The sequence below is a fragment of the Aedes aegypti genome, chromosome 1 (assembly GCF_002204515.2).
Source record: "Aedes aegypti strain LVP_AGWG chromosome 1, AaegL5.0 Primary Assembly, whole genome shotgun sequence".
Taxonomy (NCBI): Eukaryota; Metazoa; Arthropoda; class Insecta; order Diptera; family Culicidae; genus Aedes; species Aedes aegypti.
The window spans coordinates 137,321,249-137,337,122 of NC_035107.1; the positions used below are offsets into that span (position 1 = coordinate 137,321,249).

The window sequence follows — 15,874 nt, forward strand, 5'->3', positions numbered from 1 at the left end:
ACTGAGAGAGCCGAAAAAATCCTCAATGGGACGGCACTGGGGCAAGTTGGCCGGGTTCCTTTCTTTCGGCACGTACCGTAAAACCGTACAACACGCTCGTGGAGTGCATGATGTTTCGACGCCAACTTCGATTGAACTGATAGCACCCGAGCAAACAGAAACATGCCACCTATTTTTAGGGAGTCCAGATAGCAATTCTCATGCAAACCATCGGGGTTCATTTTTAATTTGAACATCTAGTCACCCTTGAATCGTGTTTCTGGTTACTTCTTTCACTGTTTTGTTTTGATTCTGCGTTCCGTTCCACAGTGTTCCATTTCACTCTACTCCGTTCCAGGAGCTAAATGACGTTTGAGCCATTTTTAATCTGAACAATGTGCAAATTAGCGGGGTACAAATTAAAAAGTGTTCAGATTAAATGTGATCAAACCAACGGGGGTACTCGGTAAAGCCTTAAATGTTTTTTATTTATTTATTCACTGTCTTGAATCTAGTACGATTCCTCAGACTGTCTATTACTCTAAAACTCTAATTCTACTTTTAAACACAGATTTGGATACATTATAGTCAAACAAGTCACTCACACTATTGAATAACACTGCGGAACACGATTTTGTCTCAAGCACCAAAATTCCGCTATTTACTTTATTGAGGGTTGCTGAATCCATTGCCATTTACAGAAATATCATAGCACGTCTAGTTTTTGAGATGTGGCTGTTGAAAATGCTAAATTTGACTATTTCAGCCAACTTGCATGCAAGTTTTCCAGCTTGTATGGCAATTTATTTGCTTAATTTGCCTCAGAACTCAAACTTCATGTGTATAACAATACTTATCATCAATGTTCATAATATTTCCGATGCTCAAAACTTATTTTTTGTTGTTTTTGAAAAGTATTGTATTTTGCCATATAAGAGAAACGAAGAATTTTGTATGAAGACTGGAAGCATGTTGAAAAAATCGATTTAAACCTCAATTTAATCGCGCAATTTTGATCAAATTATATCTGAAATGAAAGTTAAGGTTCTGTTTCACATGATTAGTAAATTAGATCATAATATTTTTTGATAAATCATTGTTTAAATTTTATGTAAACATCAATGAAACCAATGTTTTATGCAACTTTGGCGATCTGTAGCTAAAAATTGTGACGTGCTGGAACATTTCTGAGAACGGCATCAGATTCAGCAACCCCAAATCTACTAGAGACACATAATTTGATACTTGAGACACGCAAAAATGTCATTTTTGTTACGCTGTGTAATCGAGAACATACACATAACGGATTGTTGAAGCCATAGGAAGTTCTATGCCGTCTGATGAGCAACAAATCACGTTGTCGCAGATGTCGGTTTGGTGCGTAGAACGAAACATTTTGCAGGAGCGATGGACAGTCAAGATTTCCTCTGATCAAGTCAAACATAAAAAGCCTTTGTAGGTTACTGCGTCTCGAAGAAAGTGTTTGCAAAGCAATGAGTCTGCAGCGTGACGTGTAATCAGGCAAGTTAAACGGATCCGACCATGGCAGCTGCCGAAGGGCGAAGCGGATGAAGCTACGCTGGACCTTTTCAATCCGGATAATGTGGGTAGTATGTTGTGGAGACCATACACATACAGCATACTCCAAAATACTACGAACAAGCGAGCAATATAACGCCTTGAGAGCATAGATGTCCTTGAAGCAGTTAGCATTTCGTCGAACAAATCCTAAGGCTGCAAACGCCTTCGCAGTTGTAGCATTGACGTGTTCATTAAACCGCCGTTTACTGTCCAGAATAGCACCTAAGTCTCGGATTGACTCAACGCGTTCCAATGGTTCTGATCCAATCGAATATCCAAATTCGATGCATGATTGTCGACGGGAAAATACAACGGACTTACACTTTTTGATGTTCAACTCCATGCCGTTTTCCATGCACCACAGCTCGAGTTCCTTTATATCTGCTTGTATCGCACAGCAATCCAGATGAGATGCTATAGTTCTGTATATTTTTAAATCGTCAGCGTAGAACAGCTTTCCCGATTTCAGTCAGAAGCACAGGTCGTTTATAAACAATATGAAAATCAGTGGCCCCAGAACGCTTCCCTAAGGAAAACCAGAAGCAATAGAGAAAACGCTAGAGTGTATGCCATTAATGTTGACGAATGCTACGCGTTGCGTCAGATACGATCGCAACCACTCCGTTATCCAATCCGGAAAGCCCAAGTGTCTTAGCTTCGCTATTGCTAGTTCGTGTGGCACTTTGTCGAACGCTTTGGAGAAATCGAAGTAGGGAGTCGATGCCGGTTATGGACCCTTTGCGTATTATGGACCCCCTACAGAAAAACACAAAATTAGCACTCAAAGCAACCTTATTCCTATGAAAATCCACCGGGGGAATTTCGATTGCATTGTTAGTCAGCAGTTTTAGGCAAAATATTTGGATTGAGGCGCATAAATACAGATATTTGAACAGTTTTGTAAATGAAACCACACAAGAGGGTCCATAATACGCATTTCCAGGTGGGTCCATAATAGGCACGTCGGCAGCGAGCCGGATTACATGGGAATCAAATGGAGGGTCCATAATACGCAACGTCAAATTTGGAAACAATCCTATTATGGACCCCGGGAGGGTCCATAATAGGCATTCGGAAAACAGTTTTCCAAATGTATATTTCTCTGGGAAAATCGTATGATTTTGTATGTTGCATGGGTGTACTGTGAAGTAAAGACATTGAACTTGTTATTAGACTCCACAAAACGTATATCGGCCTGAGATATAATTGCGGAAAGGCGTCGAGAATGAATTTCAGCTACTAAGGGGTCCATTACTAGCATTGACACCCTATATGGCATCTACTTGGCTCCTTTTTTCGATTTCTGTCGATAGGAAGTTAGTGAACATCATAAGGTTAGTTGTCGTTGATCGCTTTTTGACGAAGCCGTGCTGGAGCTCCGATTCAAACGAAAATAGCTCTGACATGGAGCTTCATACAAATACTCTACATTTGCATTCGATTTAATAATTTAGTTTAATATCTTATGGGTCTCGCGCTTTCAAAGTCACTTATGTTTTCAATGCGTTGTATTGCTGTTGAGCTGAAGAAGTCGCAGTTCAATTGAATGTTAGCTAAATAGTTGTTAACCCAACGATTCCAGAACTAGTAGAAGTTGAAACTAAAATTTCATATCTCTCTTTTCTTATGATATGTTTTCAGAAGCGAAAAGCCCATCCTGGAGTTTTTCTACGACGAGATAGCGAAAACGAATAACGGAACGACACCACCTCCGCCAACACCCGCTCCGACTCAATCGACAACTTCGAAGGCAACCAATGGAACGACACCGGTCAAGCATCGCTATGCACCGCAAAAAATCTTCGAAAAATTCGGAAGCTTGGAAAACGTGACGGCCAGGGCAATCATACACGGTTTTGGATCGAGCTGTACGCACGTCTGGGTCTATGAGATGCGGACGGCACTCATGGCAGTGGTATGAAATTATTTTTAAAGAAAACATGTTTGATAATTCGATAACACTATTATGCGTCACCCACTATTATGAGTCATTTCCATTTGAAATGCATGCAGAACAGAGTGACTAATGTTCGTGACAAGGTGACCCATAATAGTGTGACCACTGTAGATTGCAAAAAAGTTTGGATATTATTTTATTTTCAAACTTGCAAAAATTGAAGCTTTCTCCTAATGCTTCCAAAATTCGACTGATAATATTCCCACATAAACCAAAATCTCTTTATTTGAAACCTTCAAGTAGACATGTTGTCACGATGGAGGTGTTCTACACCGTGTCCAGTATATTCTCATACAAATTCAAGATAACATTACTTTGCGCTTGTCTAACTGACATCATTGGTGATAATATTTTTGAAAGTGGTTATAATACTGATTCACTACAGGAAATATTTTGGAAATATTTCAATTATAAACTTATTTTATCAACTTAAGAATTTACGAAAAATATTTCCAGCGGCACGCTCATAGGCAGAGCCCAATTTCAATCTGCAGTTATCGCACATATATTTATCAAATTTTATCAATATTTATCTATTCAAAACGCAATATGATTAACTTGAAGTTTCTGAAACTTTTTTTGTGAATGCTCTGATTTTCACTTTGTAAACCAGACCAATATGAACAAAAATTCATTTTAAGTGCAAAACACGACTTCAATGGACATTTCATCACTTATCATAGCAATTATTTTTTCTTATTCATAAAACAAGCTATTCTACGTTAGTATGATACTACCAGACTACAATGAAATACTACAACATTGGATTATCCTACATTCAGTAAAGTTATACCAAAGAAAAGAAAAAGTGTATGAGAATATATTGGACACGGTGTAGTTAATTTGTCAGATGAAGTTAAGTATCTAGGGCTCATGCTAGATGAAAATTCAAGTTTCAAAAATTACATTGAAGGGAATTCAAGCCAAATGTAACTAGGCAGCATCCGTTAATTACGTAACGCTAAAATTCAACATTTTTTACCCCTTCGTAACGCTTTTTGAATGAAAATTTTGATTTTTTTGTATGAGCCGTAACGCCTGAGCCTACTCCCCCCTCCCCCTAGAGCGTTACGTAATTTGTGGATGCCGCCTATATAAAATGCCTTTTTCCACTAATGAAGTGAAAATCTAAACTTTATCTTAAGAACAAGTTTTTGATCGTCAAACCATCTATACCAATATGGACTAGCTGTTGTAATACCAGAAAAATAGCTCTACAGAGGATTCAAAATTAAATTTGGAAAATGATTATCTGGTATAGCTTCCTCTCTGTTATAGTACTAATCAGTTACATAGAATATCCACTGTTGAAACATTGGAACAAATGCCAAAGTTCAAAAATAACAATTTTAGAATATCTATCTTCTGCTGCCTCGATAAATGCGTTATATATTTAGGTTAAGTTAGATTTACCCCTCTAACGGCAGTTTCATTTTCTATCATAACAAAAATATATTCAAAACATGATAACTTTTTTGTTTCTGAATATTTCTACACCATTTTTTATAAGCTTCTATTTTTAGAATCTGTATCTGTTTGATGATCAGGTCATCTGGATACGGAGGTATTCCAAAATTCCTTGGGGATTGATGCGTAGCCATAACCCACGTAAATTGCTCAGGCTATAGAATTTCTATCGTATTCGGATATTAGATCTTCGGAACAATACATTATTGAGAGTACTTACTTGATACTTGATGGACAACCATTCCTTGCTATTGCGTTTAATCTACGCCGAATGAAGAAGCCTTCTCCATTAGACCGGTCCTGAGCCAATCGCTTCCAGTCGCACTGAACGTTAAGCGACTTTAAATCCTCATCAACTGCAAAAAGCCATCTGGTGCGCGGTCTTCCACGGAGGCGACGGCCTCTCCCTGGTTCTCTGCTGAATATTAGTTTAGCTTGACGTTCTTCCGATATGCGAGTTACAAGCCCAGCCCACCGCTGCCTGCCGTGTTTTATACGCTTAACAATATCCATTTCTTTATAGACTTGGTATAACTCGTGATTCATGCGACCCCAAAAGCTCTCCGTTCGACCTCTTTCAACGTCCAAGATTCGTTGCCGTACAAAGCTACCGGAAGAATTAATGTCTTGTACAACGCGAGTTCGGTCTTCGTCTGTAAGCTGCGGAACTTTAGCTGGTTACGAAGTCCATAAAAAACAGACTCACAGCTGCAATACGCCTTTTTACCACGCGGGTAACATCATTATCGCAAGTCACTAGAGTCCCAAGGTACACAAATTCCTCAACTACTTCAAAAATATCACCACGTATCGCCACCTCACTACCAACATCACCTATGGGCCCACGGTGCGACCATGTACGCGAACGTTTAACCCTTTTAAAAAGCACGTATGCCTCTTCCACGGCTCGGCGATCAATCTCGATTATGTCGAAATCGTCCGCAATACCAAGGATCATATACGAACGTGTGATAATTTATTATGTAACGCTAATATTGACAATTGTTGACCCCCTCCCCCGCTTTTTTATATGAAAAATTTATTTTTTTTATATGCGTCGTAACGCTTGAGTCTACTCCCCCTCCCCCTAGAGCGTTACGTAATTTGTGGATGCCTCCTCAAAGGACTCTTCAAGCGGTCTCAATCTGTTGAACAGAATACTTGAGATTATTTTGTACGCCGAATTGAGTAGCATTATTCCTCGGTAATTGATTTTTTAAAGGGAGAGCAAATGAGGCCATCCATCTGTGTGGTACTGAATGAACATTGTCATCGAGCTGATTCATCTAAGTTATGAAGTGCGCATTCTGCTTTTATCAAGGACCTATTTTCTGCATAAGTTGAACGGAAGAAGAATAACATTAGCAACTGAACTATTTTTTTTTGCAGAAGTCAGTTGAACATATCCGTGCAAAATGTATAATAATATGTATAATTTGTATAATAATGCAAAAGAGAAGTGAAGTGTTAAAGTTCTATTAGTGGTTTTCTTGAATGTTAATCAATTCGTATAACTTATTATTTAGTTATATCAATTGTACAAAAAAAAACGCCCGTAACATTTATCAGCTCTGCAAATTTCTATATAAACAATAATAAAATTTCGCTTGGTTTGTATGTGATCATTTTATCGTTTCTTCTGTGATAATACGCACATTTCTATATTTTATCTCTCCTGCTTTCAAAGGAAAATAAAATAGTTTTAATCAAGTAAGATAGAGTGAAAAATGAATGTTAGTGTGTGCAAATTTTCCTAGCCATGGGCGATTTTGAATTGATGTTCCAAAAGTAGATTTTTCGTTCCAATTAATCGATTTCTTTATGTTGGCACAACATGAAATCCTAATTCAAGGGATTTGGTCTTAATTTGAGCCGTTGTTCTTGTAAATTTGCGTACGATTGGAAAAATCGAATCGATTTAAAAAAAATGGATACAAAGGATTCGATTGAATAAACGAAACGATTCGACGTATCGAATTTGAATCGATTCAGTATTATCGATGATTTGGTCAAATTTGCCCAATAATGCACATGATTGTTTTCCTTCCTATTTGCTTCAGTACATTGTGTATCCAGTAATGTTTACAAGTTAAGTGTGAAGCATACTGAATCGGTAATTTTTTGTGAATTTTGTGTCGATAATCGGTGAGATCCAAACTATTCAAATCTGCTCAATTCATTATTAGTTCTAAATAAATACCATGTTAAAAAACATGTATGAATGCAAAACAAATGTCCTTAACGCGACTGGTAGTTGCAATGGAAAAAATGTCCTTAACACAACTGGTGTTTGCAATGCAAAAAAAAAATTGTCCTCCTTCTTGCCGCGATTGGAGTTTGCAATAAAAAAAAATGTCCCTAAAAGCGACTGGTGGTTGCAATATAAAAGTAATGTCTAACGCGACAAATGGTAGCAAAATATGTCCTTAACGCGACTGTTGGTCGCAAACTTGTTCCTATCAATCAATGTTATTGATATTGCTAGCGCGACTGGTGGTCGCATATTTGTTCTAAGCAATGGTGGTGTACACTTGCCTCCGCGACTGGTGGTCGCATGGTTGTTTCTATGAAGTGCTATTGATGTTGTTAACTCGACTGGTGGTCGCATACTTGTTCCTAGCAATAGTGGTGTGTACTTGCTACCGCGACTGGTGGTCGTATACTTGTTCCTAGCAATTATTATAATTGATGTTGTTAGCTCGACTAGTGGTCGTATATTTGTTCAAAGCAATGGTGGTGTACACTTGCTATTTCGACTGGTGGTCGCATACTTGTTCTTAGTAACTGCTATTAATGTTGTTAACTCGACTGGTGGTCGCATGCTTGTTCTTAGCAAGTATTATTGATGTTGTAAGCTCGACTGGTGGTCGTATATTTGTTCTAAGCAATGGTGGTGTACACTTGCTACCGCGACTGGTGGTCGCATACTTGTTCTTAGTAACTGCTTTTAATGTTATTAACTCGACTGGTGGTCGTATACTTGTTCCTATAAATTATTATTGATGTTTTAAGCTCGACTAGTGGTCGTATATTTGTTCAAAGCAATGGTGGTGTACACTTGCTACCTCGACTGGTGGTCGCATACTTGTTCTTAGTAACAGCTATTAATGTTGTTAACTCGACTGGTGGTCGTATGCTTGTTCTTAGCAAGTATTATTGATGTTGTAAGCTCGACTGGTGGTCGTATATTTGTTTTAAGCAATGGTGGTGTACACTTGCTACCGCGACTGGTGGTCGCATACTTGTTCTTAGTAACTGCTATTAATGTTGTTAACTCGACTGGTGGTCGTATACTTGTTCCTATCAAGTATTATTGATGTTTTAAGCTCGACTAGTGGTCGTATATTTGCTCTAGCAATGGTGGTGTACACTTGCTATCGCGACTAGTGGTCACAAATTGATTCCCAATAAAAGTAATGCTCACATGCATGCGCGACTGGCGGTCGAAAATGTATCTTTAGAATAATATATGTAAGCCCAATGATGTCTAGTAACTTAGTAGATAGAGGTATGTTATATCAAAACAAGTAACAACAGCCAAACAAGTCTTCGAGTGAGTATTTCCGTGAAAGTACGGTGGTTTGAATGTACAACAAGATGAGAGTCAAACGCTGATGCTACTCTGTTCAACATGTATATGTCAGTTTATTAATAGCAATATTTTGTCCAAAATTAGTTGGTCTCAGAGATGTCTTTGCATAGAATTAGCTTGCCGTTTCTAATGAATGGAACGACATTCAACCGATCAATAAGTTCAACACCGTATCCTACAGCGGAAAAATGTTTCCAAGTCGCATGTACAAGTGAACAGTTGAGATATGAGACAGTATACATCGGTTAAGTTCTTAGCTATGTGAAAGATATATCCTGAATTCCTAAAAGCTTTCGTGATGACGAAAACGATGTGAAAACTCATCACTTAAAACTTTTTTTTTCCTGAGAAGAGGGAGGATGTGTGGTACTGAATGAACATTGTCATAGATCTTGTCTGCCAACCCTGTTATGATGGCTGACAATCAAAAGCCTGTTGAAAGATATCCGAGAATGTAGCAGCGGATCGAACATCAAACGATCTAGTAGGCATGGCACAACTTTGACGCCTCACTCCTATAGTAACGTCAGAATGGAACAAAAGGTTTATCGTGGGGCTCCCGCTTGCCAACATCGATTCTGAGCTTCACACCATCCAGCCCACTGGCAGTTCTTCTTCCTCCCATATTTTTAGTAGTATATGGGGAATTATTCTAAGCAGCTGCTCACTACCGTGCTTGAGAAGTTCGGCCGGGAGCTCATCCTTCCCAGTATCCTTGTTGTTCTTCAGCTCCTTAATCGCTTTCTTAACCTCATCTAGTGATGGAGGCTCCACAGCTAAACCATCGTTGTCGATGTTTATTCTGTTTTCCGATGCTCTATCGCTCCTTCCATTCAGTAACGTTTTGAAGTGCTCTTTCCACCTAGCAGCCACCATCGTTTTATCTGTCAGCAAATTACCTTCACGGTCGTTGCACATGACGGAAGACGGCGCTGACATTCTCCGCACGCCATTGACAGTTTCATACAATCGTCACATATCGTTCTGTTCCATATAGTTTTGCGCCTCGGCTATCACATTATCATCATACTCTTTTTTCTTCCTGCGATGCATTCACTTTACGGCTGATCTTGTTTCCCTGTACTGCTCTCTGTTCAGCCTGGTACCAGGCACTAACATCCGACGTCTGGCTACCTGGCACTTCTAGTCGAACCATCTGCTTCTGGGGCGTTTTCGAGCAGTACCTATCACTTCTCGCGCTGTTTCACTCACCACTCCATAGATTGCATTCCATAGATTGTTGAGGTTTTCGCTCACAATGACCTCACGTATCTGTCCGTCCAGCTTTTGGTGGTATTCAGCTGAGACGAGACTCGCGGAGACGATCTTCTTTTTCTGTGTTTGTTGAGTTTTTTTCTTATTCTACTCAGTGTTTACATCAATCTTGTGCAAGCCATTCAAGCTCTCACATGACCATCTCAGCAAAAAACTATTGCGTTTGCATCACACCGAAGCATGAACGGCATTTTGAGTGAAATGTCATGTCAGCAAACGTAGCAGACATTATAAGTAATTAGTCTTGTGTTTAGATTTATCAGCATCTCTGGAAAAAACTGTTCTGCTGACTGAGGTTTTAAATAATTGTTTATTTGGAATACAATACTTTTCACTTCTTCAGCCATAAAAACGATGAGCTGCATTTGACGTTTCTTTACAGAGGAATCTGGGCTGCATATGACGTTGATATTTTTTCTCTTCGCGAGTCTCTCTCAGGTATTCAGCTGTAACACTGCTGAGAAGCGCTGGATATTGAATCGCATTGTTCACTGTGGTCTTGAATTCGCTACAGTTGATAGTTATCAACTGCGGTTGCACTCGAATTTTACTGACAACGAGGTAGTGATCCGAGTCAATGTTAGGATCCCTGAAACTCCTAACATCGATAACATCTGAGAAATGTCGGCCATACACCAGAATATGGTCTATCTGGTTGCAATTATCACCATTTGGATGCCTGGTGTACTGCCGAATATCCTTACATGCAAAGTAGGTGCTGCTGATGGCCATCCCCCTGGCAGCAGCGAAAGTCACTAGTCGTAGGCCGTTGTCATTGGTAACGGAGTGAAGGCTCTCCTTACCGATGATTGGGCGGAAAAAGTCCTCTCTTTTGACCTGCGCGTTCGCATCTCCGATGACGATTTTCACGCCGTGTTTTGGGCACTCTGCATAGGCCTTATCAAGGCCTTCATAGAACGCGTCCTTCACGACATCGGGTTTATCGTTCGTCGGTGCATAGGTGTTGATCAGGCAGTAGTTGAAGAATTTGCCCCGTATCCTTAGTACACAGACTCGCTCGCTAATTGGTTTCATAAAGTTGTTTGGCATAATGGACATATCACATAATGCAAGGTAACTTATAAGATACCTGTTCATTTTAAGGGAAGGTCTATAATCCTATTATTGCCTAACGACCAAACTTCCAATTATGCAAATCTTCGATATGCGAAACCTCTTCTATTCTCTTAGCTGAAATTCGGATAAAACTCATAAGCCGAGATTTGCAAATCCGAGCTCGGAAAACAAAATGGCCATCGTAGAAATGTACTATGCTCCGCGAGCCAAAAGATCTGAAAACCGCTGACGCAGACCGACAGGGATTAACCTTAGTAAGGGCTTTGGGTCTTTTTCAACCCATTTCAAAATTGAAATCAATGTAACTTATTATTATTATTGTCGTTATTAACGAGAATTTCAGCCCTTGGCTGGTTCATCTCGTGAAAATAGTGGAGTACTATAAGGGAACTCCAGAAATTGAGATATACAGAGTTTAAAATAATTACAGAGTTTCTGATAAAGTTTGCTTTATACTATGTTAAAGTTATCTATTATTTTTTCGAGTTAATCTCTCTGTGCTACACCTATAAAAACAGTAGAAGCTTTACTATTTGTTAATGTGGATTTCCAAAGAAGGGGAGAGGTTAATTCCTATGGCCGGGCTGTTTGGACTTCACTAAGCTTGGTTGTAGTTATATATCTTGATAAATGCCTGCCTCTTTAAGGTAGCAGATGAGTGCTGTTTCGCTAGCACGGTCATTTTGAAGGGCGGAACGAATGCTTCCTATGCCGTATTCCTGCCGGAGATGATAGAGAGCTGGACAATTGCATATGAAGTGTTCTACCAAGTTATGTATGTTACATAATAAGCATTTCTTTCGGAATTCCGGTTCGTCTCCCATGCTGTGAGAGACTCTGGTGTGCCTCGTTCGGAGCCGAGAAAGAACCACTTGTTCAATCAATGTAACTTTTGATTGGAATGATGTCCGGTCATTTGGCCGAATGCCGTTTGGCCGAACACCATTTGGCCGAATGCCATTTGGCCGAACGGGACGTTTGGCCGAATTACGAAAAAGAGATCAAATTGCTACAACGCTTTAATTGTTGATTTGTATGATGCTGCAGGACGATAACACAGCATAACAAAAATGACATTTTTGCGTGTCTCAAGGATCAAAATATGTGTCTCGAGTAGATTTGGGGTTGCTGAATCTGATGCCATTTTCAGAAATGTTCCAGCACGTCACAATTTTTAGCTACAGGTCGCCAAAGTTGTATAGAACATTGATTTTATTGATGTTTACATAACATTTAAAGTATAATTTATCATTTTTTTTTGTGATCTTATCCACTAAGCATGCTATATTGCACTTAAACTTTCATTTTGGATTAAATTTGGTTGAAATTGCGCGATTAAATTTAGAATAAACCGATTTTTTCGACATGTTTGCTGTCTCTATACAAAATTCTTCGTTTCTCTTATATGGGAAAATACAATACTTTTTAAACAATCAAAAAATAACTTTTTCGCATCGAAAGTATTATAAACTTTGCCGATAAGTATTGTTATACACATAATGTTTGAATTCAGTGGCAAATTAAGCAAATAAATTGCCATACAAGCTGTCAAACTTGCATGCAAGTTGACTAAAATAGTCAATTTTTGCATTTTCAACAGCCAATATCTCAAAAACTAGACGTGCTATGATATTTTTGAAAATGGCAATGGATTCAGCAACCCTTAATTGAGTGAATAGCGGTATTTTGGTGCTTGAGACAAAAACGTGTTCCGCAGTGTAATAATACCCGAACCGTCTATTCAGGACGAAGTTGTGAACACCACAGCTGATGGTTGATTCGTCCCTGGGTTATCAACGGTGTTCTAAGGTTTCAAGTGTCTTTAATGATTTCATCATATTTTTTCCTTCTTTTAAACATAGGCTTTCCTTTCGAGTTGAACTTGGTTTCATATCAAAATTCATATAAAAAAATTTCAAAATCAAAATCATTGGGAATTTAACCTTTTTTAAATCATCGGCAGTTCTTTATAGTTATACTGATAAAACTAATATTTGCATTTCACTTGCTTAAATTTTCATAATAGATTTTTTTCTTCTTTTGATCAGAGGCTGTTCTCTAAAGAGTGAAGCATTTTTCATAGTTATTGGAATTTAGGCTTATTCATAAAGAGTTTTTTTTTCAAACAAAATTTTTTGAGCACAACGGTTGACTTAGGTGTATTTCTCCTCCAAGATTTAGATTGCAAGGTGGGAACTGAACTTTGCACCGTTACTTGCGTAAAGCAGTAAACCGAACAACTCAGTGATCACTAACGTCGAAGAAGCTCACTGGTTCTCCGTTGTAAAAAAAAGAAACAAAGACTTGTGGTTGCTAGGTTACAATATTTGAAATATTTTACTAAGTACGATTCGAGGGATCGAAGCAACCCAATCCAGTTTTAGTTACTGTCAGAGGCAAACGCGATGCGAAAACCTCTGCTGGCAGCTCTCATCCCTAGCAGAGAAGTGAATGGTTGCTTACATTTAGGACATTCTTCTTTCAGCTTTGACTATTTCTTGAACTAACACTAAAGAGCTAATTATTTGTATATCAATGTTAATTTATTTTTCTTAATGGATAAGCAGAATTAGTTCTTTGAAATTCATTACAAATGCATGCTGTAGTTCACTATTGTTTTCAATTTCGGCTAAACGGCATTCGTAGTTTGGCATAATGGATATTTCCAATAATGCAAGGTAATCTATAAGATACCTGTTCATATTGAGGGAAGGCAAATACGATTATTGTTATGTTTGAAAACAACTTTATTTTATTAGTTTGTGCTCCCTGAATCCAAATATGCTTGCTATATTCTTAACAATGCAACATTAACGGAAATAATAAACAATTAAATTTCAAGAATGCGGCGGGAAACGACTAAATGTAGGCAATATTTGTCAAAAATTCAAATATTTCAACAAAATGAGCAAATTGGAACGAATTGGAATTTTGATGATAAAATCTATTTTAGAAATATATTTCAAGCATCCCCACAAATTTTCAAGTTGACACTATGTCCAAATCTTTGTTTAAATTATAAGTTTTTTATGCCTGTCATTACAACACTGAACACGATTATCGAATTTTCCATTATTTTCATAGACATAAACATTCTTCAACACAAAAAACTTCACAACATAGAATTTGACAGTAGTTAAGACAAATAACATTCATTTTTATAGGTTGCATTGGTTTTTATGCTCTATAAGTAAGAAATAAAATTGTGATAAACGGTGATCAATTTCACCTTACTGATCAATTATTGCCTAACGACCAAATTTCCACCCATAAAATTATGCAAATCGTCCATATGCGAAACATCTTCTATTCTCTTAGCTGAAATTCGGATAAAACTCATAAGCCGAGATTTTCAAATCCGAGCTCGGAAAACAAAATGGCCATCGTATAAATGTACTGTGCTCCGCGAGCCAAAAGATCTGAAAACCCCTGACGTAGACCGACAGCGATTAATCTTAGTAAGGACTTTGGGGCTTTTTCGATTCATTTAAAAGTTCAAATCAATATAACTTTTAATTGGAATAACCCAGCAACTTAAAATTGTCTAACAGTCATTTTTTGATGAAAATTTCATTTTGACGGAAACAATAGTTTTTAATGAACCCTAGGGAGGCTACACTAAAAATAGTTACAAATTGTGTCGTTTTCTACCCAAAACAGCTCGCAAAAATCAGTGTGTTGGCCGATTTCAGTTCTGTTGGGCTTAAATGAAAGGCACAAAAGTCTAGTTTCAGAAAACCTCCAGGAGATCCAGAGTTGGTCCAGAGTCGCCACCGGGAACTCACTAACTCAAAGTCCATTTATAGACCCTCATATTGACAACCTGTAGTTTCGTAACCAAACAAGTACACTTACTGAGCTGTCCATCTTCTTCTTCATGGCATTTACGTCCTCACTGGGACAGAGCCTGCTTTTCAGCATAGTGTTCTTGTGGGCACTTTCACAGTTATTAACTGAGAGCTTTCTTTGCCAAAGTTGCCATTCTCGCATTCGTGTGTCAGGTACGATTATACTTCTATGCCCAGGGAAGTCAAGGAAATTTCCATTACGAAAAGATCCTGGACCAACCGGGATTCGAACCTAGACACCTTCAGCATGGCTTTGCTTTGTAGCCGTGGACTCTAACCACTCGGCTAAGGAAGGCCGAGGTTGAATAGATATTCATGTGGGCTGTTGGTAGAGATTCTCAAATTATGTCCGGATTCATATCCGGTTCCGGAAACCCTGAACATCCGTAAGGTAAGTTTCCTTCGTAGTTTTGTATATTTAATTCATATCGGCACTGTTCGTATGATACATATTTTGGCATAAAAATTCTCTGCTATCAGGAATAAGTTTCGGTCCAGTATGTTCCATGCGGAACCGGTTCTTGGAATCCCGGAAAGTGGCTTTTATGAACAGTTCGATTAGAGTTTTCAATCCCGGTAACATTTCCCGGGAAATGAGATTTCCCGGGATTCCCGTTTCCCGGGAAATGATCTCCTGTTTCCCATGATTCCCTTATTTCCCGGGTAGTTCTATTAAAAAAAGGATTGACCGTTCATTTTCAAACCAAATCTATGGTATAATTTACTTTTCATATCATTCTAACCAATGACCTCACTAGATCACAAGTTATACTTCGATATTGATTTGTTGTTTTTTTTTTGTAATCAAATAGTTGTTGAGAAAATGGATAGTTCTTTGACGATATGTTTTTTTTTCCTAAATAGATTATATGCTATACAAAATACAGGATTTTTCGAGGGATCCTCCATGAATTAATAAAGTTTTCATGGATTTAACCGTCACATTTTCTATCGTTAGACTCTAGTTGGTTTTTATTCTAGTGCTTGAAAGGTTTGATTTAATGTTGGTACAGGTCGGACTCGATTATCCGTTGTATCGATTTGTTTAATCCGGATAATCGAATCTTCCGAATCACTAAAAGAAAAATTAAAATCTGC

The 15,874-nt window shown here is 38.3% G+C and overlaps 1 protein-coding gene across 2 annotated transcripts in view; it reads left to right on the top strand.

Moving 5' to 3' along the window:
* LOC5564068 overlaps nucleotides 1-15,874 on the top strand; it is a 131,627-nt gene that overhangs the window by 103,039 nt on the left and 12,714 nt on the right. For both annotated transcript variants that reach the window (XM_021848404.1, XM_021848405.1), the window contains one exon: nucleotides 3,202-3,475. In XM_021848404.1, coding sequence (XP_021704096.1) covers nucleotides 3,202-3,475 — 274 coding nt within the window. The remainder of the gene's footprint in view (nucleotides 1-3,201; nucleotides 3,476-15,874) is intronic.